Here is a 27,460-nt window from a genome sequence, read left to right as displayed (position 1 = left end):
CTTTATGTGCAAGATATATGAAAAATATATACAAGGCAACTCTTCACACCTTGAGCTGTCGCGACATAACATTGCACCACTCCTGTGACCAGAACTCTCGTGAGGAGCCTGGAGCCAGGTTCCAACTCTATGGTTGCTTCTCCCCGTTCTCCTCAATGCAAATTAAAAACACACAGTCCGCTTATTGAGCCAACTGTAAGGTCGTCTACCGGTGATCTCTCCACCTCTTTCTCCCCGGTACCCTTTGGGCCAATCATCAAAGAAAGAGAGAGACGAAAGGAACGGTCGACACCGGCATTCCTAAAAATGCACTAAAAGACACGATGGAGGCGCCGTTCAGCTCCTCTGATCACATGTTACTTAGTGCTGCCGGTTCGCTAGCGGACTCATGCCATTACCAGGAGTTGGCACACTGTCTTGCGTAACAGGCCCTTCGCGAACTCCATCCGAGGTGCTCACGCACTGGACGCTTTCACGCCGCTTCCTTGCACGCCGCTGGCCGGAGGTCGCCGCGTTGGTCGTTAAAACAATGGTAAACAGGCTTTCTCTGCGAAATGGTGTCAGGAAGCGGGAGGTGAAGCCTGTCACCGCGTTTCTTGTACTCGAACGAGAGTCGTTGCACCTTGACCTTAAACTCTCGGGAGCTGGCTTCCTTGGAGCCGCGCTTTTGGAGAGGGAAGATACACTAGCCGCCCAGATCGCGACGCCAGACCTAAAAGCAAACTTTTGCTTTGATATGATCACTAGATGGGTTCTCTGCGTGTGCTAAAAGAAACAAAGTTAATCGTGAAGAAGACCTTCCTCCTTGGAAGTGCAGATGCAGAATGCACGTGTTCAAGCCCGTGCATTAGAAATGACCATCATGGTGGCTTAGTGGTTACAGTGCTTCACTGCTGATCCGAAATTCGCCGCGGTGACCACATTTTCGATAGAGGCGAAAACGCTTGAAGCCCATGTACTTGTATTTCAGGGCACGTTAAAGAACCCCAGACAGTCGAAATTTCCGGAGCCTTCCGCAACAACGTCCCTCATTATCGTACGATGGTTTTGGGACGTAAAACACCGACTTTTGTTATTACTTCGTCATTTAGACCAAGTAGATCGTGAGGATGCATGCGGCTTGAACAGCGAAGATGGAATCTCAATCTTCACAATTTACATTGATGTGAACACATCGAAAACCGACAGTAGATACTTCATGCGTGCTCGCTTCCCTTCAGTGAGAGGGGAGCATGTCACGACAGCGATCATTGTCGAAGACTTCAGTGTCCGTGTCGACCATAGGTCGGCGAATTCACTCATGATTCGACCGACTCAGACTCACTGGGACTCAAATCAAGCCGTCAGTCTGAGTGAGTCCGCAGAGTAATACTTTGCAAAGCTTGTGTGAAAAGTGTTGAAGAGAATTTTCATGAGTATGTGCCCGAGTCAGTTCGGCTCAGGACAACTTTTCTGAGTTGGATTACAGTGAGCCCTAAGGGCGAAATGTATTTCATAAATACGTCTGAGTGAGTTCCATAATTATTGACGACCAATGGTGTGGACATTTCAAATATTTGAAGGAAATGGTTCTTCCACTTTGGAATGGAATATTTAAAGCTCATGCGTTTCACCTATCCGAGTCAGCCCCCGCCTGCGCACAGCTCGTGGATATAGACATCATCATCATCATCATTACTATCATCATCATCATCAGCCAGGCGACGCCCACTGCAGGACAAAAGACGTTCCCCCAGTCAACTCGCTCCTGTGCATGGCGCTGCCACTAACCACAAACTTCATAATCTCATCTGCCCAAACAACTTTCTGTCTCCCCCTCACCCGATTGCCTTCTCTAGAAATCTAGTCAGTTACCCTTAATTACCAGCGGTTATCCTACCTACACGGTACATGCCTGGTCTATGTCCATTTATTCATGATTTCAACTATGATACCTTTAACCCCAGTTTGTTCTCTTACCTTCTCTGCTCTCTTATTGTCATATAAGGTGTTCACCTATCATTTTCCTTTCCATAGCTCGCTGTGCCACCCTTAGCTTAAACTGAACCCTTTTTGTAAGCTTCCAGGTTTCTGCTCCGTGGGTAAGTACCAGCAAGATGCAGCTGTTATATACCTTTCTCATGAGGGACAGCGTCAATCTATATGTCATGATTTGAGAATGTATGCCGAATGTGCTCCACCCCATTCTTATTCTTCTAGTTAATATAGTTCGGCTCGTGGTTCGGCTCCACGGTTACTACCTGTCCTAAGTAGACAGGTTATAAATAGAGAGGTTATAGAGATAATATAGAAATAGCTTTAGCTAAGATATCTCTGCTGTAGCAAAAAAAAACATCAATTTGCACCGCAGTGAATAGAAAACAATCATCAATGTTTAAAAAAAGAAGGGCTTTCAAAAGATGCATTTAGTTGTATTTTGATTCAAGAGAGCATGCAATAACTATTTCGCCTTGAGTCTTGCTCTTCTTGTGTAAGCTGCAGCCATAGGCATGTGGAGAACTCTCCAGGGGAGGAAAAAAAAGGGTGATGGGGGGAGGTATATCGCAGCAGTGGTCGCTCCCCTACTTAGTCAATTTATGGGGCAGACTTCGCGCCTCACCTACACTTCCCCCTCCCCCCCTTCACATGCAACTACTGGGGTGCCTTCCTCTCCCAGCCGCCTGTACGTAGTACCTGCTTCTTGTCCTCATCATCTTCACCAACTCTCATAATGTTTCTCTCTTCTTCACGTTTCTATGGTAGGCCAACGAAACGAAGCTGGGTCAGGAAAGTGCCTCCTTGTATTGCTACAGTGAATTCATCTCTTCAACATATAAACCTTCCTTAAGTTTGTGTTCCAGCTGCGCGGTCTGAATCGCAAACGACGTAACGACGTGATAGGAACATTGCACGCCAGCGAGTCAATGTCACAACGCCCAGCTATACACATTCGCAGCTCGAAAGAACGCTTACGTGCGGCAGCATGATCCTTCGTTTATAGGGTTTGATTTCGGACAACTGACACGACGTCACATTCTGAGCGGCTGGTAGAAAATTTATTACGAAAATATAAAAAGCAACACTGTACGTATTTTACTTATCCGGTGAGCAGAAGTTGTTCTGCAACGTATGTCAACGGCAACCGAAATCCACGTCGCAAAAGTAGCCTACATGCCCGACCTATTACATCATTTGCAGCAGTACAGCCGCACTGGTGCAACAAAAAAAGTGCAACAAGAAATTATTTCGAACTTTTCTGCGATTTTAACACACCAGTTAGCATAGTCCTAAATCAAACTTTCTGAACTACCCTTTTTTTCAATCGGAATTATCTTTACAATTTATCTTTTCTGGGCGTTCGTTCTGTGCGATTCCCTCCTTTCCCTTCGCTGCCGGTGTAAGGGAAGCTCCAGTCGTAACCTTAGTTTGCTAGGCGAGAGCTGATGTTATTTCGAGGAATTTGTTAATTGCAATATCGCTCATACGCATACTTTTACACGTGACAGAGATTTCCACCGCAAACGGTCTGTCGCTGCTGATGACGCAGTTGCCACAACTGGTTGAAAGTAAGCTGAAATTCCTCCTACACTGTCGAGGTTGAGAGGAGGTGAGTGACAGACGAAATGAAGGTCGTAAAGTTTCATGGACGCGTGTATATTTTACCCGCTGCAAACTGCATATACTCTGAACGTTCATGCGTCCCCTGTTTACAGGGTATCGCATTTTCTAGTTTCGAATTGTGACTGGCGCCCGCAGCTCAGCGAGAAACTATAACATAAAAACGTGTCACGGAGTACGTACTCGTGTAACTTCACGCTGCCGCGGCCGTTTACTGTTCAATTTATACTTTCATTTTTGAAGAACCCGGCAGCCATTACCATTGCGAGACGGATCGACTGTCGTGGACCGGCAACAACATCACCATGAGCGGCAACCTGGATTTTATGGTTTACGCTCTTTGGGGGCGGGGTGCAGCACTGCAGAGTGAGCTGGGGCTGTTCATCACTGTGGTCAACCTGGTGATCCACCTGCCTTTCACCGACCTGCCCGTACTCCAGCACTATGAACTGGGAGAGCTCCAAAGCCAGTACCACTACGTCATTGGTAAACTATATGAAGCTTTATAGACGACACTATGCATGTCGCACTTAACCATGCATGTTAAGACACCTACCTAAACTTCTATCAGCACCTATACTAAGTACTCATGTGCGGTGCATATTGTACAAGGTCGAGATGAGAAAGGGGAGCTCTAGTTTAAAGTTTGCTCAGCACTGTTTCGATTGCCCCGCCACGGTGGTCTAGTGGCTACGGTACTCGGCTGCTGAACTGCAGGTCGCGGGTTTGAATCCCGGCTGTGGCGGCTACATTTCCGATGGAGGCGGAAATGTTGTAGGCCCGTGTGCTCAGATTTGGGTGCACGTTAGACAACCCCAGGTGGTCGAAATTTCCGAAGTTCCACTACGGCGTCTCTCATAATCATATGATGGTTATGGGACGTTAAACCCCAAAAATCAGTCGATCAGCACTGTTTCGAGTAGTTTTAGCGATGGCTGTAGGTTCGACAGTCGAAATGCCATCGTACATGCATTAAAGAGAAGCTGAAGTGGTTTTAGAAGTCGGCAAAACTTATCGATAAAGAAGGAGCGATGTTGCTGTCGATAACGCCATGATGTATTGCACGGTTGTTGCAGCGGGAGCTTTACAACACGCGAACTAAGTTTGTGTCACTCCAACCACGTGACCAAGCCGAAATTAAGGGCGTGAAAACGTACGTCAGCTACGGTCCTTTTGTCGGAGCCACGCTATATCCACTGCGTCGAAAGGATTACGCGGCTTACCGATCCAAACTGATGCAGCGCCGATTATGTACCGAAACCTTGCGTAAGTATAGAGAAGCCAACAGCCATGCAGCTGGATTAAAACATCTGCTTTAACGACAAATGACCAAGCACGACATGAAGATAGTCTATTGTATGGTTAACCATGGCCTCCGTGACAAGCACCAGCCGGGTGCCAATGCCGGAGCTGAACGTGTGGTCCACGCTTCAACAGTGTTGTTATTGCATATGACGTCTCACACCGTAGACGATCTCACCATAATCGCTCAGCATCTCAACTAGCCCCACTGCTGCAGCCACTGTTCAATGCCAAAAAAAAAAAGGCTTTGTGCTTTGTGCATTCACGTTTAGGAACTCTATGATCAATTTTCCAATTTAGCAGGGATCAAGCTGTCAGTGCAGAGTCCCATTGATATTTTTAAAGTTTTTTCAGCTTCCCTTTGTGTACTTGTAGATCGCTCAGCCGTGTCTAAGAGGTAAAGCAAAATCTGGCCTGGCTTAGACAGGCGATGACGTACAGTGTAGGTGAGCCTGGCTTGGGCTGAGTTGAAATTTTCACGAACTTCTCTGGCTGTTAATTCCTAAAATGGATCTTTCCTCGGCAACTGCTGATAAAGCAATGCCCATCCAATTCAAGCCATAACACGATTACAACATCAAACCTAAGTGGCAGCATCTCCTTCCGCCCTATATAACGGATAGTTCTTTTTTTGCCATTCAGTTGGAGGTGGCTCTGCCGGATGCGTTATTGCCAACCGGCTGTCGGCTAACCCGAATGTCACAGTGCTACTTCTTGAAGCCGGAGGACTTGAGACTGCATCGCGGCAGATACCAGCTGCGGCCCCCTTTAACCTCAGAAGACACGACGACTGGGATTACCACAGCGTACCACAGAGCAACGCCGCCCTCTTCTTCCATGAACAGGCGGGTACTTTTATTGACTTGAGGGTGACACTCAGATTTTAATAATCGGCAATTTCGACAGCATCTTCACGGAAGCTTCTAGCATCTTCCTTAGAAAATTCCGCAAGCCTAAGCAGATTCCTAGCGGCATCGTACTCACAGATGCACAGTTAACTTGCCTCCGTAGTACAAGAAAGGCTCCATGCAATGGTCGGCTTCACTCTGTTTTTTTTCGTCAGTGCTATGCCTTTGTCACTATAGGGCGGATGTAACGTATGTTTTGCCGCTCTGATTAGCGTTTTCGGGGCTCTTACGAAGAAAGTGTACAGTGACAAAACACATCGAAACAAAACATCAGCTCCGGAGAGAAGACACATGTTTGAAGCGATGAATTGTACCCTGGGGATGATAATTTCGCTTCACAAAACTTTGACGGCAGCGATGCATTTCCTGGCCTACGATCTGGCACAACTCACAGTGGCACGTCGGCACAAAGAAAAGTGGAACTCACTCAGATTCACTCAAGAAATACACTTTCCGATATGGACTCACTCGTTGTCACAATCACGAAACGTTTCTCCAACCAGACTGACTCGAACTCGGATTCACCAACATATTACTCACCCGGACTCACTCAGACTCAGACTCACGACTAGAACTCAGTCTCAGTAAGTACGAGTGAGCTGACTCATGAATGATTTTGCCGACCTATACGCGCAAAGTCGCAGTCATATTACGAATAACTCTACCTTCACCATGTTACCACCCGTATTATCAGGGACTGTCGAATTTCCTCCCATTCTGATCAACAAATTGAATAGTGTTACATTCGATTCGGTACTCTAAGCGAACAGTGTCTTCGCAATACCATATATTTATCAAATATTTTACGAATAATCCGGACCGGCAGGAAAACCCTAAAGAACGCAATGCTAGAACATCGAAGGGCCAGCTTTCTTTCTTTTTTTAATTGAATGACTAAAATCATTCCAGCTTTTACTAGACTTTCGTTGATATGTTGGCTGACGGATGCAGGTATTCATGCCCAAAACTCCTGTGTAGCCGAAACACTTCTAGTTCGCTCATTCACTTTAGTCAGTCTCTTTGCAGGAGCCGGGAAAAGGCGATGAGCGTCACGATGATAAGAAATAATTTCTTTCAACCGCAGTAGCGGTGTATTGGCCTCTGAGTCATGAGCCCGGTGGGCAAGCTCTCGGGTGGCAACGTCAGAGGCCTCATTACCCAGTAAACCCCAATAACCACGAGCCCAAATTATGCGTTTCGGTGTTGGATCAGCGGCAGCTCGTCTTAGAATATCGCTAGCTAAGGGTATCTCCCCTGCTAGAAAGTAAGCACATGCTTTTTTTTTGTAACCCGTTATCATCGTCATCGAAACGCGAGGTGCGAGTACGCGATGATGTTTGTGTCATCGAGGAAATGTAAAAACACCTCCGCTCGTTGTACACTCCCGTGCAGCGACTGCCTCTCTCGTGCGGCAAGGTGCTAGGCGGCAGCAGCGTTCTCAACTTTATGTTGTACACGCGGGGTAACCCGGGCGACTACGAACGGTGGGTACGAGACTACGGAGCCACTGGATGGGGATACCAAGACGTGCTCCCACACTTCAAGGAGATCGAGGACTACCGCGCCGGACCGGTCGACCGTGAGTACTTTAGGAAAACTGACAACCAATCAGTAGCAGCCAATCGCTCATCTAGCCATAGCATGTGACTAATAACTTGGCGTATTTTCATGCAGTGAATGTTCTCTGGAATTTGAAGTTCACATGCTTTCTCTTAAACACATTAGAGGATCATGCCAAAATGCGAATTCGAATAAACATTATAATAATCATGTAATAAGGTTGCACAAAGGAAAAAAAGTTTACGGATTCAATTTTGGAGAGCATTTGGTAATACCCTACAGCGTTATCATTAATAGTACACAAAATCGTTTTCATTACACGTTTTAAGTATTTTTGCACAGTCTTGTGAACAAATAGCTACCACGCAATAAGGAGCATGAATAGGTCAGGACGCACTCACGCAATCCTGCATGTGTTATAGCCGGCACGTTTCACCAACGATCAGGTTGTCAACCGACCGTCGTCCGTGCTCGCCGCCATCTACATAAAGTGAGCATTGCTTGTACTTTTAGTATATGTTTTACTTGGTGCTAGTTGGCTGAATACAAATTCTCATCGTTGCCCGCTTTCGTTCTGCGCATCTCATCGCGACTCCAGCGTCCCAATATGACTGTAATGGCTTAAAGTGTTAGGGGTGTTACGGATCATTCCCTCACTTTTTCTGTTGAGTCAAAAGAGTGCCACGGCAGTGTAGGCGAGGTGCCAGTGGACCACGCAAACACCAGCACGTTACTATAAGCCATCTGCTTCAGAAAGCTTGCAACGAGTCCGGTTATCCCTACGTGGACTTCAATGGGCCGACGCAGACTGGTGATTGGCTTGTTGTGCTTATGTAGGATCAGGAAGCTGCGTTTATGGCGCATTACTGTACGGCCAGACCACACCCACCAAAACAATGTTGATTAGTGGCATTGCTTTTTCTTCGCCTTATATTTCGCCTGTATTAGTTTAATAGAAACACATTCTTGTCAGTTTACTTTAAGACGATCGCATTAGAATCCGTTACATAAAATTGATTGATATGTGGAGTTTAGCGTCCCAATGACACCATATGATTACGAGAGACGTCGTAGTAGGGCTCCAGAAATTTCAGTCACCTGGGGTTCTTCAACGTGCACCCAAATGTGAGCACAAGGGTCTACATAAGTTTCGCGTCCATCTAAAATGCAGCCACCGCAGCCGGGATTCGATTCCGCGACCCACGGGTCAGCAGCAGAGTACCTTAGCCACGGGCGAAGTTACATGGAAACGTATTTCGCAATGACTTCAATAGTTTTGCTGCAGGCCCGTGTGCTCAGATTTGGGTGCGCGTTAAAGAAACCCAAGCTGGTCGAAATTTCCAGAGCCTCCACTACGGCGTTTCTCTTAATCATATGGTGGCTTTGGGACATTAAATTTCGTATATAAATAACTTCAATAGTTTGCCTCCTTTGTTAAAAAGACCCGTTTTCGCAATGCTGTTGCGATTGGTTTCAAGCCGTTTCTTTGAACACTGGTACAAACACACACTGTAAACAATATTTCGTTATCATATTGAAGGCTGCGATCGGTGTATGATCAGCTTTATGGCGGACACAAGTCGCAAACTGAGAAACCATTTGAATTTAGTTACCAAACGAATCTTAGAAATACGCGAAAGTTAGTGTGCGTTTCTATTGCATTAAAACTATAAACATATGCGGTATGTAGGTGTTCCGTTTCGGTATGGTGTCGCGTTGCACGCTTCTGCTAACGTGTTTCAGGTAAACTTACTAGGAAAGTAAATTGCCTTAGCAGCCCTTCATTAACTTTTGTAGCTTCTGTTCATTAAGCATCAAAGACAGAAACTTCGTCAAAGGTAAAACAATATTTGTGTGAAGCTAAGAAAAACAACTGCTGAGGCTACTCTTCTCTAACTCAGGAAGCGTACGGTGCAGAAGTGTTTTGAAATAGGTGTGCATTCTGATAACACCAAAGATGTCTAAAATTCAGAGAGGCAGTGCAAGACTATCTCAGAAGAGGCCCACTTCTCAATACAACTTCGCGCACCGCTGAAAATGCGTGCATCAGGAAGTTATTTGATCCGAGAAAATCTCCAATAACATTACATTAATATCTGCGATGACAGAAGGTTCGAAATTGGGCAAGATGAGAGGCGCGGATAAGTTAGCAACAACTTCTATGAAAGCGAAAATCGTACCTCCCTCAACGACACATGAACAAATGAAATGCTCATGTACCGTTGCTGCTATGTCGTCGGAAAACAAACCACAAACAAAAATTTCACATATTTCATTTACAGAGAAACAAAAAAAGCCACAGTTTCACCGCAAGGGTGTAGCAGTGATTGCGATAGCAACCAAGTTGAATTTTACAGGTAGTAAAGCAAGCAGCTAGCTCTTGTATCATCCCACATGGGTTAACAAAGCCAGCAGGCTAACCAACCTTCATGCTCTTTATAGCTTAACAGCACACTAAGCGATGAAAAGTCAGTACGAACAAAGGTATGAGCCGTCTTCTGATCCCTGTCATGTATTAGCACACGCGGCTGCGCCCGGTAGCTCAAAGCACGTATAGTTCATGTCGGAGCCCTGCAGCCCATCTTCGGGACCAGCCATGGACCTTCTGCTCTACGGACGGCGCGTTTCCTTCACAAACGCTTAAGGCGATGTTGCCGCCTTAGAATTTCATACGGAATCTTTGTGCGACAACGAAGGCGAAAATGCGCGTCCAGTGGTCGTATAAGGGTTATCGCCATCAAATAAAGTAGTACCCGTATGGGCCTAAGATAAAGAGACACGTAGGGTATGATGAAGTCGTGGTTGACTTAAAACTAACTGCAAAAGTGAAGCAGCAACTATCCAAAAAATGGTTATTATAAGTTAAAGAGACACGTAGGGCATGATGAAGTCATGGTTGAATTAAAACTAACTATAAAAGTGAAGCAGGAACCATCGAAAAGAATAGTTATGCACTTAGCATTTCTTAAAGCTGAATACCACGAGTATTTCAACAATTTCCAAGCAATACAATCAAGTTTCTAGGCTGAGTTCTCAATCTTATGACCCCAAAAATTGTGCGGTGTCGATCCTGACATGTGACCTGGACCGCACTTCTTGTTACATGTCGTGGCGGGCTCCCCGACCACTGGTCGGTTCAAGAATACTACTCTGAGCAGTGCATTGCTGTTGCGCACGCATAAACTTTGGTTATATTCTACTTGCAATCATATATATTGTTTTGTTTTTCTTTCTCTTCTCAAACAACCAATGATAGGGAGTGATAATATGTGCCAGTAATCCAGCATTTTTCGAAGCACCAGTAAGTTTCTCGATCACTTCCGTGCACGTGTATACCATTATTACTTACTTGAAATATTCTACAATACACACATCATCACAACGCAAAAGAAATCATAAGAAAAAACGTCATTGTAATTGGATGGATTACATGGGCCAATTTTTTTTTTTTTTTTTTTTTTTGTATCCGGGCTGCTCTCGTGCGCAAGTGAACGCGGCAAGTGGGGAGCGGTTCAGCGGCTCCCCTCACGACAGGGGCCACTGCTGCGGCGAATGCGCGCACGACCTAGAGCACAACAGCAGCTGAAAAGTCCTTTAACGAGGCAAAGTAAACTTCGTTCGACGTGAATACCGTAAAACTATACTCTGTCCTCAATACCCGGTTATTCACACTTGCATTGCAGATAGGCAGTTCAGCATCACTTTGCTTCACTACGCTTTTGATAGTTTTCTCTCTAGTGTGTATTCTCTGAGCTCAAGATGGAGCAAGTCATACAAAAACAAGCAGGTGTGAGAGGATCATGCGACAGGCCCGTGCCATTTGCAGTGTTTTCCCGGTGGCGTTGCAAAAGCAGAAGAGGGCGAGTGAATGAAACATGCAGCTGATGAGGAAGTGCTTTATAGATACTAGAAAAAAAAAGCAGATTGGCAGCTGGTTGCCGGCACTTTGCCATTACGACCTACGCAGATTCTGGTGGTGGCTGACCTCCCAGTAGGACTCAACCTACAGGATCATGTAGTACTACAGATGGCCCCTCCAGTAAGCATGAACGTGAACGCTGGTATTCCGCCTTTCAACGTGAAAGATATACAGCAGTATGATCGGAATAAAACAGGTAAGACCAGTCAAGTATGTAAAGCTTTACTACCGAGAATGTAGCAGTGGTCAGTGTCTCTCTCTTATTTCTGCAAAAGATGTCCTACGAGAAAAACAGTCAGTTTTTCACACATTTATTTAGCTCGGACATGAGTCTAGGAGAAATAAGTTCTTCGTGGTGTTTAAAAAAAACATCAATACATATCATTACTAGAACCCCGCCACTCATATGCTGCCGTCGCCTCGCAATGCTAGTACATTCATGAGGGCCTCAATAGTTCATGCAGGTATAATCTGGTCTTAGACGAGCACATGTTCCTCTATATTGCAGCCCTTCTCAACCAGAGTTCTGACACCGCCACAACTCTCATACCGTCTTGCACGAAAACGTCGTTTCAGACTAACTTAATAGATACGAACTGAAACTACATGTAAAGCACAAAGACATGAGCAAGGCGAACTATTTAAGCGATGAAAGCAAGTAGCCAAAGGCAAAAAAAAAAAAAAAACGTTTGGTCGCCGTTTTACTCAGTAATGTTTTCTGCTGACTGTTTCCTGAAGGCACAATCTCAATACCGACGAGCACAGAGTTTATGCAGTTCCTGCATACCGCTGACAACGCGACGGACTCTGACATCCCAGACATCGAAATAGTCCCGATCTCAACATCTCCAGCCAGTGAACTTTTCAAAGCGATGATGGTTGAGCTGGGCCTGATGCCAGAGGTAAGGCGCATATAACACACACATGTGCACGTTAAGAGGACCGGGGAAAAGAGTGAGAGACAAAAATAAAACAGAAAAGGCAGATCGGTTCACAAGAAAGAAAAATCAAGGCTTACCCAATGGTATACAGAAGGGTGGAGGAGGGGGTATTATAAATTATATTTTTCTAGTGATTTTATAAAAATATTTTTTCTCTCGAGTGGCCTGGTGCTAGCAATATCAACCACACACGACCTTATTATCGAGGCACGTGCATGTGATAGTCAGGTATGGCATAACAGATTCTCTAAAATTTTCGCTGTAGCATGTGTTTAACGTGAGCACAATCTTCATGAGCAACTAGACTTAGACACAGCCCTTCAAAAAAAGTCTCGTAGTTTTTCTTTTTCTTTGCCCCATTTTACTGCTCCCTAGCAGTTTTCTTGTTTGTTTTTGTAATACTTCTGTTTTTCTTTGTTTTTTTGTCGTTACTTTTTTTCTTAGCACAGCGTAGCCAGCCGGTTAGAAAACTGGCTAACCTCCCTGTCTATCCATCCATTCCTCCTCTCCCCCCCCCCCCCCCCCTGTTCCTTTGCCACATTAAATGAAGGCTGAGTCCCTGAGTTCGACACAACGCACGCAGCCAACCAACCATTGGAATATTATTCCGCTGCTGGTGCAGGCATTTGACGGCATAATCGGACCAACAGACGGAAGGCTCAGCTTTCGTGGCGTTGTCGTCCTCAACCGGCCAAAGTCAGGGGGATCCATCACTCTTTGCTCCGCCGACCCTAACGATGACCCGGATATCGACCCGAGAATTCTAGAGCACCCCGATGACGTCAGGAGGGCCGCTGAAGGTGAGCTTTACGGATTGCCACTGCATCGCTGCTTCCTGAAAGCATGCTAATATTTGCACGCCTATTTCTGTGCCGTAGTGTGAAGTTCAGCGAACTAAAAGCACGGGGGTAAACACAAACACAAAGCATAGAGGAGGCACACAGCACGAGCTTTGCTCTGTGTCTGTGTTTACCACCGCGCTCCCAGTTCGCTGAACCATCATGAATTACCAACTAGCCCAACTTTCCATCCTATTGTAGTGTGAAGTAGCATTGACTTTTTCCAAAAGCCTAGCAAGAGGAATGACATGGATAACGATGACAGTAAACAAAACGAAGATGAGATGCATCGTAAGTGGCGTTCCAGCAGACATGAAAGATTCTAAAGCGAACCCACAGGAACAACTGGGCATCTCAATGTAGATTATAAGAATCGAGTAAACGTTATCTATTCAAGATTCATTTATGCGGTGTTTACGTGTGCCTAGGTGAGATAAAACACGTACGGTAGCAAAAAACAAATATCAAAAAAACTTTCATAATTCATCCTTGTTTACAAACAATTCACATTTAATCACAGACAAGCACAGTGGTAACAAGTCCTGTAGAATACGAAATATTGCTTGAGCATGAGGCCTCACAGAATCTAGGCAGAATAGTACGCACGTGAAGCCAATGTGGTGGCACAGGTGTTGCGGTGCTGGCACGCCAGTCGGAAATACACGGGCACTTCAGTGGGGGCAGAACGCCAGAGGCACATGTAATCATATTTCATTGCACCTCAAAGAACTCCACGTGGTCGAAATTTTTTTATCCCTTCACTATTCACCCAGTATTAGTAAAGACATTTTGGTTTTGGTACGGAAGGCAAGAAACAGAAAGGTTCCAGGCAGGGAGGTTAACCAGAAGGTTGATTACCTTACGCTGGAAGAAAGAGAATTAAAAAATGGTAGAAAAAGAGAGGCAGGGAAAAACACTGAATCATTAGATGCATGTGTATGGCCACCTTGACACATTCTGCAGCCGGAGTGTTCAGCTCTTTGAACGTCTAGCGCAGAAGCAGCACGTACAGAAAAACACTGACTCAATCTAATCACCACCGATCGAATCCAATGCGATCCTTACAAATAGACAACCCACTCAGCCTGTTGGACTACGTCATGACAAAGCACACTGTCTGTAGATTGTTTAATCCGAGCGTTAGTCCATGCAGAGCAGACCGTAAACTATTATCCTCACAAACCGGCGCGCGCTCTCGTCGCCGTCCTCTTGTCTTCATCGTCTGCTTTTTCTCCCCGAACACGTGCGCCGATTTGTACGGCGTGGAATAAGATAACTCTGACGGGCGAGAGAACCAGCACAGAGAGAGAAAGAGATAGAAAGACAAAGGCAGGAATAAAAAGAAAGAAAGAGAAGAAAGAAAACGATCCAAAAGGTCGAGAAATAGACAGAGATAACAATACGTTAACAGACACAAAAAAATAAAAAGCAAGACAGCAAGAGAAAGAAAAATAAAGACATAAAAAGAAACGGGAAGCGAGAAAATAAGTATACAAAGCGATGAAGAATTGCAGAAAGAGCGCGAAAGACAAAGAAATGGAGAAAGGCGAAAAATGGAAATAGCCAAAGACAAAAACAGACAACAAAAAAGAGGAAGAAATAGAAAGAAAGAGAGAGCAAAATGAAAAGGGACAGGGCAGGCCGCCCAGCTATGCTTTTTCTTAAAGGTAAACTTCAGTGCATTTTCAGCCATACTGAAATAATGCCGGTATTAAATAGCATACTGACAATCCTGCCACAGCAAAGCAGGTTATTTTTGCTCAGGCACTCGTATTTTATTTAAACAATGAACGATGAGTCAAAACAGAAACCGAAACAAGGAGCTGCTCCGATCGCCATGGTGGGTATCAGATTATACGTCACTAAATGCGTATCCGACGACGCCACAAAATGCGTTGCACACTGCCACGGCTGGCCAGGGTGTCAACATAGTTCACATGCCCCTTCAGAAGTGCGGAAAGCAAGTTGGCGATGCCATCCGACGTGGAATCAAGCTGTGCCAACTCGTCTGAACTCAGTGACAAGTTCAGTGACGATTGCAGAAACTATCTGAGCGCGGAAGCGTCGCTTTTTGATTTGGACCTGCCGGCGCTTGAAGCATCTGACGCGCCCCGAATCGATCTTTTCGTTGCTCAATGTTGCGCATGCTTACTCCCGTATTCAAAAACGCTCCTTGTCTTGAACTCGGCCTGCCACTACCTTCAATCAACACCACCTGACTAAAGGCGGCAGCAACTCGACAATTTCAAGTCAAGGTGCGCTTCCGAATACGGGGGTTAGTATAGACCCAACGTCAACGATGACTAACCCGCTGTATGCTGCTGACGAAACTGAACCGTGCTCGCGTCCTCGTCGTCTCGTAGAAGAAAGCGCGCTCTGCATCTGTCTGCTGCAACAAGGTGGGGGTTTTGAAAAAAAGTAGGCATTACGCCACATACACAGGGTGGCCCACGTTCACCATTGGAATTCAAGAATTGGCTACTAATTCTTAAAATTAGATTTCTGAAAAACTTAATGACACACGGTAGTGTAATTGGCACATATCACCGCAGTATCGAGGAGAACACGTGTTCAAAGTGTTATTGAAATCGGTGAATGCCAAAAATCACCGGAGTTCCCCTTTGCCAAATGCGCACACGCATTTGGCAATGATCACAGGAAAGTCGCGTGCCACCATCCAGCATCGATTGCAGAACTCGGCATTATGCAACAATCCGCGGTTCGCATACGTGAGCTCCCAGGAGATCGACGCCCATGTTAGAGTCAAGAAAGAGGGCGAAAGAAGCAATAGTGTGCGTGAGCGTCGGTGCTTATCGCAGGCACGAGGAAGTTCATCGACCAGGTGCTGGGCACGGAAGCCACGCAGAGCATCGGTGCCAAGCCCTGGAACGTCACCTTCACACCGTGCGCTGAGGCGGTCGCATTGTGGAGCCAGGGCTACATCGAGTGCTTGTTCCGGCACGCCGCACATACTATGTGGCACATGTGCTGCACGGTGCCCATGGGATCTCACGCGAAAGCTGTCCTGGACGAACGGTTACGGTAAGTAACAGATTACAGGAAAAATTCTTAATAAACCCTTTCCTGAAAACAAACTCTCATACATATGCCTGTATATACTCCAGCCGGCGCGGCTGAATTCTTTTTGTAGTATGATTAATGACGACGCGCACACAGTATACATACTTTGTGTATTCTATTAGCAACACTTCGTAATTCGTTCCCCCACCCCCCCACCCCACATTTTTTGTCACAGAGGGTCTGTCCTAAAATAATCTCAGTAATGCCATCAAACTAGTTTATTGAATTTTGCGTCAAAAGTGCTTAAAAAAAGTCTTTAAAGCCGTCTCCTCTTGCACCAACACCTCCACTGCGAGGCTTGCAGTTCTTGGATGCGTTGTGGTAGCCCTCCTCGGCAATGGCCTTTAATGCTGCGGCGCAAGCTCCCTCGAGCCCGTCTACTGTCCCGAAATGCTTGCTTTTCAGGGCCGTTTTGAGGCGTGGCAATCAAAAAGAGTCGGAGGGGAAGGGGGAGTGGCACGTCCGCACTGTATGGGGACTGTTAGATTGTTGGCGCCCCTGCTTTAACCAGGTATCCGTCGACACTGTGGGTCGGTGTATTATGATGGTTCAACTTCAGTTGTCTGCGATGTCCGGTGGAATGCATTGAGCCATGCATTTCACTCTCTCCAGAATTTACGCACAAAGTATGGAGTACGCAGCATGTTCAGATTGTACAAACTCGTGATCAACCTGTCCGTGGACGCCAGCAAAAAGAACGACGAGCGTAATCTTAATCTTTGATTTATCTCATTCCGCCTTTATTCTAACGAGGACGCGTGGGCCACTTCGATGATTGCCTTTTGTTCTCTAGATCAAAGTCAAATACTGAGGTCTCGTCATGACGTAGCCCAAAAACTGCCGACCAACTTCCCACATGTCGAAGTTTATTTGGCATGTTGCAACGCTGCGTGACTTTTGTTCATCAGTGGTCATGATTGATATGCGGGGTTTAACGTCCCAAAACCACCATATGATTATGAGAGACGCCGCAGTGGAGGGCTCCGATAATTTCAACCACCTGGAGTTCTTTAACGTGCACCCAAATCTGAGCACATAGGCCTACAACATTTCCGCCTCCTTCGGAAATGCAGCCGCCGCAGCCGGGATACGAACCCGCAACCTGCGGGTCAGCAGCCGAGTACCTTAGCCACTAGACCACCGCGGCGGGGCATCAGTGGGCATTTTTGGAACCATTTTTGCGCACACCTTCCCCATGCCGACATCGTGGGACTTCCCAAACTTCAATTCTCGAAATGTTTCACGTGTGGGCCGTTAAACGGGTACTGACACCTTTTTTTTTGGCGGCGAGTTTACTCTGCCACACAAATCTCCCGTATACTGAGGTGGCTTTGAGCAAATGTGACACTCAGCAAATGCTGAGAAGATAATGCATCTTATTTTCATACTTCGAAGTAAATTTTCTCGCAGCGCAACCAGCGACACTGACATCAACTTGACGTCAGCCTGCAGTGCTAATCCTGGTGACTTCACGCATCAGCCTGGTTAGTTGTGCTGTTGTCATGCACCAAAACACAAAACGTGGCAGCTTGCGCATCGTCTTCCCGATCGTCTGTTCATGCCGTGCGGTCATGCGGTCACTGTCATGCAGCATACTTGTGAAGCGAGCTATCCGAGTCTGGAAAATAGTACGTGCAAGTGAATACCAGATATATATGCTTATCAGCTAGAGGGAAAAGAAATCTTTCGAATTTGTCGCCATGGCGCCAATATTTTTTTTTTCTGTGAAGTTTTGTGTGAGAGAAACGGGTGGAAATATGTGGAAGTTCCACCAATTCCTGTCTGATGTAGCACTGGGACAAGTATGGGCCGACTTCATGCGCCGCGACCAAGGAGGAGACTGAACGCAAACCAAGCGTAGTCTATACTCTGTCCGCTGCACTTCACTCCGGACACGTACACGCACAACATGCAGTTGCTGACTGTCTTCTGACTGTCAATGAAGTACCTGCGCCTTAAAAGTCGTAACATAGTGCTCCCCAGCCACGACAGTTGCCCCACGTGCGGCGCGCGGACGAGGAGACATCACGAAAACTTGCGCATTCAGGTACTATACCACCTGGTGGCGCTTCTCGTACCATGTCGGAAAGTCATGGTACAGTAGGAACCAAAACTAGCTTTTAAAGACATGCTGTAATTAATCTATCAGGGTGCATTCAAGCTTACGGGTGTATTTCCCGCTTTTTCGGGGCTTGACAAAATATTTGACGAAAAAAAAAGGTACGATTAGTAAAGAATTTCGTGTCAGTACACCTTTAAGCGGACACTTAATTGACAGTCTAAGTTTAATAGTTCACGTAGCCGTGTTACAATGGTAGCCATGGTGGTCGTGGACGGCTATGCAGCGCGGTGTTCATCGTCAACTTCTTCTGGGCCTTTCAAATAGGCCTCACCTAATCGAAACACTTGGACATGTTGTTTGTAAGCAGTCTTGATGATAGTAGTTGTTTGAAACCTTGCCAAGTTTCATGAAAAACTTCATCACCACTCCTCGCATTAATGAGCACCGCACTTTCGCTAGCACAAAAATAAAAAAAGAACACTCGCAGAATGGCACTATCCGATGCTCGGAGCACACCAACAAATCGTGCGCTGCTTAGCTGACTTCCCTCACTGCCACGTTCAACCGGTTAGACCACACTCCAACGTGCAGTTGTGTTGCAGTAAATATACTGATATTACTTTCAAGACAGACCATTTATGTACCAAGTGTAGCATCTTGACAGTGTCTTCTCGTCTCGTGGGTTTGATTTCAATACGGTTGAAGTCAATAGGCATTATTGTTTCACATGGAACTTTTCGTCAGACTCGCTAGTTAATGATACGAACTTGAACAAAACTGTATTCACAATTTTTACATAGATACGTGCACCTCTTAGTTCTCATTATTAGTGTTAATCTAACAGCCACGTGGAGATTAGAACCTCGATTCGCTGTGAACGTGTTTTTCTTGTCTATATATTCATTCTCATCACGCAGAATTGCATCTTAGCCAGGCTGCACAACTGCTCGTTTCTTGGTGTACATAACATGACACTGGGTATGCACAACGAATATAGAGTCGAGACTGCTTAGTACGCTGATATAAATTTATTTACGTATTCAGCATGTCTGTGGTCCGGACTAGACCGCACATGGAGATACCAAGAGACCTTGTCTCCGCAAAACCTCCCTGGCCTGCTGTGTAGCCCATTTTCGTTCTTTGACCTCCAAGCTGAGCAGCAAAAGCCGCCACCGCTCCCGTAGGACCTCAGGAGAACATAGTTGGGACATTCCCATAACATATGTTCATAAGACACCCGTTCTGTTACATATATTTTGCATTTACTGTACATATATACACGCCTACTTCCAGTACCGCCTCTCGCATATCACATGAAGGGCGGCCACGGGTGGCTCACCCACGTCCAGGTTTACAACAAATAAGCCATATTTGAAGAGTTCCAGTCAATGGAGTCTTCAGCCACCCTGGCTAGAGTGTTTTCATTCTTCTGACCAACCATTACTTCGTTTGTGCACTAATTAAGGGCCTCTCAGTCTTTGCCGCATGCTGCAGAAATATCCGAAGAACTTAGATTTATTGATGACAGCTTTAAAATCATTTTTCTTGTAAATGAAAGCGCCAACAGAAACATGCACTTTCTCCGCCGTGCATATGTTCGCAAAAACATCCCACGCTAAAATTGATCCCCAGTGAAGCTTTCAAGAAAACTTCACGGCGGGTGTATCATTAGCAAAGCTCGCTGTCTAATAGTAGTCATAATTTACGAACTGAAGACATTGTTCAGTGGGTCCTTTGGTTGTAGATCGCAAACGTGACTCCCACTCAGCATGAGAGCAAACAAAACGCAAGCACCACGCTCGTAAGGCATGCATGCATAGGCGCGCGAATGATTCATTCACCAAGTTCCCGAGCATACTGTCACGAAATGGCGGCCCCGGAGAATCTAACCAACGATGCCAATGAACCACAATTAAAAAGCCATCTCTGGGCATCCCGTTCATAATTTGACCAAGTAATAAGGACATTTAGGAAACATAAAGCTAACACGCTATTTACCTATGAACTTACGACAGTGGCCTTGCTTTGCACACAGGATCCGAGGCAACGTGACGAACCTACGAGTGGCTGACGCCTCCGTGATGCCCGACATTGTGAGCGGCCATACACACGCACCGGCCATGATGATTGGCAGCAAGGCGGCAGCCATGATCATAGAAGACCATGGAGGACATCAATAAACGGATACTTCATTTGCTACGGCTTGCGGGGGTGCTTCACACTCTGTAAAGTCGTTTGCGCCTCATAGCACACGCGCGTCTCGCGGATTAGCAGCGCTTAGGCTTAGCAGCCACCGAGGGAAAGATGGCACTGTGTGCACGCAGGTTAGGGTTAGCGCGAACGCAGCGCTATGGTGCAACGGCAGCCACACTGTTGTGGTGGAGAGGCCAGGCCGGTGCGAGGGAAACAGCAACCATTCTCTTTGGGACCAGCGGCGCGCAGCGACGATCGTCTCCTGCTGGTGGTCCGTGGGGGTCGCCACCACGGGTCGCTTCCCGTGGATCACTCGTGGTGAGTCGAACGTTGGCGATGCCACATCCGCGGCACCTTGTGTTTATAGGGAGTTTTAGAGTAGCGCACCGCAAGCCCTTGCTGTGCGGTCGCTAGTCATGCGCATACATCGTAACGCGAACCGCCGTTCACGTTCGTGGCCCGCAGAAAATTCGAAATAGCCTGCGGCGATCGCGGCCCGCGATGCCCGCGAAGTGCTGTGCGTAGCTTCCGTGCATTTGGGTTGGGAGGAAGTCCCTACACTTTTCCCTATGGGGAGTGTCACAAACGACTCCAATTTTCGGAGCATCCGCTGGCCCCATCTTCCAAGGAAGATGCGTTTTTGTGTTGGGAGACGACATCCGGCGACTATAACGACCCAGCGTGGCGCCGGCTCGTCTTCCCTGCCCCTGACCGGAAGGGGAACCGGCGGTCTTAACAAGGAAAATTACTCCCAGATGAGATGGGAGCACGTTGACGCCCCCGAGGAGGTTTGAACTGCATCGGAAGAGCAGTTGACGTACAGCCAGCAACAAGTGCGGTCGTCGGTGTCGCGAGTCTCGCGTGGGCGGCGAGCACGGAGTGACCCGCGCAACGTATTGAGACGGCTGCAATTCCGGGCACCCTCGTCGTCTACCAAGCCGGCGAGACCTTCAGCGGCACCCGTCAACTCCCCTACGTGCACCAAGAGCTGGCCTGGTCCGTATGGAACTTTTTATTGTGACTTTTTTCTTAAACTGTTAAATTATTTTAACCAGCCTTTTTTTTTAATATTTGTAGTGTGCGCTGCGTCACACGTTTAAATTCAAAAGCGCCACCATGATCATTGTGTAATTATTCCCTTGTATCGCTCTTTTCTGATTTCCATTTTGTCGTTATTTTATCAACATTCCGCATATTTGTCTTTAGCCTGTATCTTTTGTAGTGTTTTTTAGCACATTTTGTTACATAGCTGTTCTTTCCATCGCGCATCAGTGTTTCCCTCCTCTGTTATTTTTCTAATCTCCTGCCTTTGCCCTTGTCTCAATTAAATGCTTGTTTATGTGTAATCCAACTCCGTGTCTGCTCTATGAGTGCGTCGGTCAGGCCTACACATCACCACACGTGCAACCCCGCACGGGTCGACCAACCCGCAAATAAATTCGAAATGTACCACTTCGAGGTCTTTCAGGCGTCGCAGGCCGAAGCGTAAAGTGGAAGCCTGCGAGTCTGCCGCACGTCGATGTTGGATCGGCGGGGCCTCACCCGAAGTGTGTGACATTATCTGGCGTCCGCGCGACAGGACTGGCCGACCACGTGGTGGTGTCTGGGAGACTGACGTAACTCTGAGCGTGCAGTATGTAGACGTCCTTTTATTGCTTTGTTGGTTGTCAACTGTTTATAGCAATGGACGACACGGTGTTTGACAGGCTTATTGAACAGGGCAAAGCCTTTGGCTTTGTAGGCAAGGAGTTATATAATTTCGTCGAAAAAGAACGAAATAGACTTAAAGAGGAGCGCGATGCCGAACGCATTAGGTACAGGCAACATCTGGAATTTTTGATGGAACAGGGGCGAGAAAATTCAAGGCTTAGAATTCAGAAGGAAAAAGAGCGCTTGGGACTGTGTGCCACGCAGTCGGGTCTCAGCTTAGCCGCTAGAACGCCCAGTAGCGTGACCGACCATGTCCCGAACAAGCAGTCTTACCATGATCATGTTCAGCTACTGCGCCAGAAAATGGAAGGTAGACGGCGCATGTTTGAGACCTGGGATGCAAGGCACGAAAAGGGCAAAGAGCCCGTAGGTGCCAAACCGCTGAGAGCCGGCCAAAATAGCAGTACTGATGAGGCGAACATCGGGTTCACGAGTGAATCTAAGGAGTTAGCTGCTGAAAGTCCCATTGTGGCCACAAAGGCCACTGAAGGCCACAGTGATGACGACGAGGCGCTGTGCCTGGAGAGTCTTGGTAATACAGAAATGCCATCCGTAATGAACTTGGCACAGCCGCCCTGTTTGTGCGTCGCCATAGCAGCTAAATGTGAAGTTCGCAGTACCTCCGGCCCGGTAGGTGAGGACCCCTGTACAGAGAGCGGGGCACAGTCGGGTGCTGACGTGCACTGCGAGCTGGGCAATGTTGGGGCAAGTAGTTCTTCCAGGTGCGAGCGGCGCAGCCCTGAGGAAGACGCTTGCATTGTTCAGCCGTCAGTCAAGCTTCCCGCAAGTCAGGGTGTTCACAAGTTAACGAAAAATCCCGACTGTAGAGGCATTATAGCCGAAGAGACAAGCGAGACAAGTCCGCTCTGCAAATGTTGCAAGCGGACTTCTCGAAAGTGAGTGACATTATGCCGCCTACGCGAGACTCGCGACACCGACGACCGCACTTGTTGCTGTCTATACGTCAACTCCCCTACGTGCACCAAGGGCTGGTTTGGTCCGTATGGAACTTTTTATTGTGACTTTTTTGTTAAACCGTAAACTTGTTTTAACCAGCCTTTTTTTTTTAAATATTTGTAGTGTGCGCTGCGCCGCACGTTTAAATTCTAAAGCGCCACCATGATCATTCTGTAATTAATTTCTAGTGTCTCTCTCCTTTGATTTCCATCTTGTTGTTATTTTATTAACATTCCGCGTATTGGCCTGTGCTTGTACCTCTTGTGGTGTTCTTTTAGCATATTGTGTTATCTAGCTGTCTTTCCATCGCGCGTATCAGTTTCCCTCATTTGTTATTTTTTTTTTGTAATCTCCTGCCTGTGCTATTGTTTCCATTAAATGCTTGTTCGTTTTGTATAAAATCTCCGTGTCTGCTTATGAGTGCGTCGGTCAGGCCCACACATCACCACACGTGCAACCCCGCACGGGTCGACCAACCCGCAAATAAATTCGAAATGCGCCACTTCGAGGCCTTTCAGGCGTCGTAGGCCGAAGCGTAAAGTGGAAGCCTGCGAGTCTGCCGCACGTCGATGTTGGATCGGCGGGGCCTCACCCGAAGTGTGTGACAGGGAGCAAACGCTATTGTAAAACTCATGTGGCGCCCGCAACTAAAGCAACGCCCGCAACACCCGCAAACGTCATTATAAAACTCTGTTATGTTGTTAGTGTGTTGCATTGGAATATTGTGTAGGGGTATTTAGAGTGCCACTAGTGATGTATGTTATTCGCCTATAGCAAGCTCGTTGATGTAAAAGCACGTTAATAAATGTAAATGTGTATGGTTTATTATTAGTAATGTTATGTGTGGTTTACGTCCCAAAACTATCACATGATTACGAGAGACGCCATAGTGGAGAGATCCGGAAATTTCGACCTCCTAGGGTTCCTTAACACGTGCACCCAAATCTGGGAGCACGGGCCTACAGTGTTTTCGCCTCAATCAAAAATGCAGCCACCGAAGCCAGAATTCGATCCCGCGACCTGCGGGTCAGCAGCCGAGTCTTTAGCCACCAGGGCGTGAGCCGTGTAAGGTTTGCTCGACAGAAACTGCTGTCTACGTTCGTTTTGAGAGCGCTGTCCTCTCGAGACCTTCAAAGCTCCATACTTCACTGTGATTATTTTACTACCCACTTTTACCGAAGTTATATGTTTTAACTGTACACTCATTGCCCTAAGACACATATCGTAAATAAAAAAGGAGCAGTATTTCCTGCATACGTGTACAAGCTGTCATTTGTTTCCGTACGCTTAAAATATTCGTCACTCATTGACTGCATACATAGTAGGCTCTATCCTAATCGTCGCAGTTTTTTCCAAGTTCTACCGCAGCATGGTGCAATATGGAAGAAAATGCGCGACACGGCGGTACTTAGCATGTCCTGCTTTCAAAAATCACACGGTCTGTAATACAGTCGCCTAAGGTGATGCCAAGGTGAAATCCACTTTTTGTTTATTCTCAGTCGATGTATTGACCATTTTGAACTATTGATCCGCCATGGTTAGAGGCGATGTGAGCTACCCACACGTCACCCGATTTCGCATGGCTTCCGAGATCGGCTTGCCTTTGTTTTGACTATGCGACAATGTCATGTGACCTCAAGGTGACATCACCAATTCCGGCAGTCTGCGATGTCACGATGACGCCCTTTATGGGCGTTGTGCTCTGATGCTTCCGATGCACGAACGTGGAAGTGTTCTCAAAATTTATATTCAGGCGCTATATAATCTAGTTAAAACACTTTTCCAAGAAATATATCTCAGAGACGAGCGTTAACAACGTACTATCTGCGTCAAATGAAACCCGGAAAGAGGCAAGCCTTCGCGATGGTAAATATTGCGCGCCGTGCAGTCATCGCAATTGACCGGTGCGCGCATCCTGTGCGGCAGCTGTGCGCATATATGCGTACCTGTCCATGGGAATAACTGGACGGCGCGCAATATACACTGACGCGAAGACTGCCGCAGTTCGCATTTCGTTTGACGCCGATCGTACATACAAATACAAACCATCACATTTGCAGCGATTATAAAAAGCAAATGCGCGTCGTCTTTTCTTTATTTGGATACCCATAAGGGCCAGGAGGGCATTATGTGAGGATTATTAAGGATTAAAATACAACAACATTTCACAAATACCAATAATATCAAGATAGTTTTTAGGTTTGTTCAGTTTCTGAAATGAACACAGTCAAAAACGACATGCAGCATGAAATACAATGGAGTTATTCAATAAAAAAAACAATGATACTTCGAGCGGCAATCATTTTTTCCTGCCATCGAGAGCAATTTGGTATACCGTAATCAATTTATTTTTTGTTTATCTCAGGTTAGAATTGTTGCTCTCTATAAACCGGTAGAAATCGAGTGTGCACACCGTCACGCGTTAACTCGAAAAGCACGCTACAAGTTTCGTGAATCACATTCTTTTGAGAACATTGGAAACATTGTTTCAGATAGAGCCCCAAAAATAAAACCTGTATTAATATAAACTAAAATAGGCGGCAAGGCTATAATAGAAATGATACTATCAAGGCAACATATACGCGAGAATTTTAGCTATATTGACAAGGAAAACTCAATTCAGAAGCCCTTGCGGTGTTTCTGCGAGGAGTGAGAACCTATAGACAGAATAGAAATTTGAAAAGTACAAATTTCAATCACAAACCCGCCCTATATTTACATATAGCTAACATTAAGGGCCCCACATGGCCGTTGAATGGAACAATGAACAACAACTCACATTTATAATTGAATGAAATTCCCACATTCATTACGCTCCGCCCGTTAAGCCCTTAATACAGCAAGCCACCACACATTTCTGAGTGATAAGTTGCTTCGAGCACACGGTAATTTTTTGTAAGCGAATTCATTGCAAAAAAAAAAAACCTGTAGAATAATTAAATTTTGCTACAGCTTACGTAACGGAACCCTCGCTCTACACTGAGGGTATACACTTTTGCGGGTCCTACCAATGAAAGTTATTTAAGGTGCTCGTAAGTATCGACGCAATGTTTTCGCATTTGCGCCGACATTACCTCTTTACCTCGGGTTAAAAAAAAAAAAGCGGCAACACAGATAGACACTCGGGTATCTAAGCTAGCAAGTTTTCATACAATAACAAGTAAGATGTCGGCTTTCGTTGTAACATTATTTTTGAGCGGCCGATTCAGCAGCGCAGTCACGTCGAGATGGGCGCGCACACAAGTAGACACACTCTCGCTTGAGAGAGAGTGAGAGCGCGCATGCGCACATTATGGTTATGACTAAGCAAAGCTTCACTCTTACTAGCTTTCATACTTTTCCTAACAGAACATGCTTTACGTTTCCTGTATAGACTGTTTTACGGTAGGGTTTGAGTACCACCAAACTGGGCTGTTAACCTTTATGCTTAGCATCTTTAACAACTGAACTAACAGTGTTACGGTACACCCACACGCCCGATAATGGTAGGGTTGTGGCATAGGATGTTTCAAGGCTTTATTGGGGAGGTTTAGAATAACGTTCGCAGGTGTTGCGGGCGTTGCTTTAGTTGCGGGCGCCACATGAGCTTTAGAATAGTGTTTGCTCCCCCTATAGAAAAAAAATCTAGGGGAGCCTCTCGCTCCGACCGCAAACCCAAATGCACGGAAGCTACACACAGCACTTCACGGACCTCGCTGGCCGCGATCGCCGCACGCTATTCCGAATTTTCTGCGGGCGGGCCGCAAACGCGAACCGAACGGCGGCTTGCGTCACGACGCAAGCGCAGTGGCAGCGACCGCACCACAAGGGCTCGCAGTGCGCTATTCTGAACCTCCCTATTCACGCGCATGCGACCACGCGCAGTTGTTCACCAGCTATGGTGTACATATGTGGGATGTCATAGTTACACGCTGAGCGTTGCCTGCGGTTAAACCAACCAACAAGTTTTTGTTTTTTTCTTTTCTCGAGAACAGCCCTTGCGCAAACGAATGACGTGACCGCACACGCCGTTGCCCTCGACGCGACGTCCGTATCGCGTAATGCCCTCACCTTTCCTCTCATTTTCCTTCTCCCCCGCGGCCATGAAAGCGACACCACCGCAGGAAAGGTCCGTCAGTCTTCGTGCTATAATGCACGCTGAAGTGCGATAGCGCACCAGCGGTAAAAATACACGCCCACTTATACAGTCGGACGGGTGTTTTCCCGTCTGTCTTTTTGGCGCGGACAAGGCGCAAACATGGACATGAACGCCACGGTGCACGCACCATGGTCCAGCGTTCCCGCGGCCCAGCCCGCGTTAGGTCTGCTGTACGGCGTGATCAACATGTTAACGCACGTACCCTTCACGGACCTTCCTGTTCTCGACGACTACGAGCTGGGAGAGCTGCGGC

The 27,460-nt window shown here is 46.6% G+C and overlaps 3 protein-coding genes across 3 annotated transcripts in view; 2 read left to right on the top strand and 1 right to left on the bottom strand.

The window, feature by feature from the left end:
* Positions 1–27,460, bottom strand: part of LOC119178321 (uncharacterized) — a 237,595-nt gene that overhangs the window by 66,472 nt on the left and 143,663 nt on the right. The gene's annotated exons all lie outside the window — the stretch shown is intronic.
* LOC142771085 (putative GMC-type oxidoreductase Mb1310) lies at positions 3,903–20,406 on the top strand. Its single transcript, XM_075872708.1, has 8 exons — positions 3,903–4,028; positions 5,523–5,768; positions 7,170–7,446; positions 12,025–12,188; positions 12,778–13,068; positions 13,297–13,357; positions 15,868–16,108; positions 20,245–20,406. Exons 1-8 carry the CDS (start codon positions 3,903–3,905, stop codon positions 20,387–20,389), a joined length of 1,551 nt encoding a protein of 516 aa, XP_075728823.1. The 3' UTR covers positions 20,390–20,406.
* The window catches only part of LOC119178320 (4-pyridoxate dehydrogenase), a 31,686-nt gene continuing 31,400 nt past the window's right edge, over positions 27,175–27,460 (top strand). The window contains exon 1 of the mRNA XM_037429508.2: positions 27,175–27,460. This exon is cut by the window's right edge and continues 21 nt beyond it. Coding sequence (XP_037285405.2) covers positions 27,307–27,460 — 154 coding nt within the window. The 5' untranslated portion in view covers positions 27,175–27,306.

Source organism: Rhipicephalus microplus, chromosome 1, assembly GCF_043290135.1.
Source record: "Rhipicephalus microplus isolate Deutch F79 chromosome 1, USDA_Rmic, whole genome shotgun sequence".
In the NCBI taxonomy this organism is placed as follows: Eukaryota; Metazoa; Arthropoda; class Arachnida; order Ixodida; family Ixodidae; genus Rhipicephalus; species Rhipicephalus microplus.
This window is presented reverse-complemented; position numbering and strand designations above follow the sequence as displayed.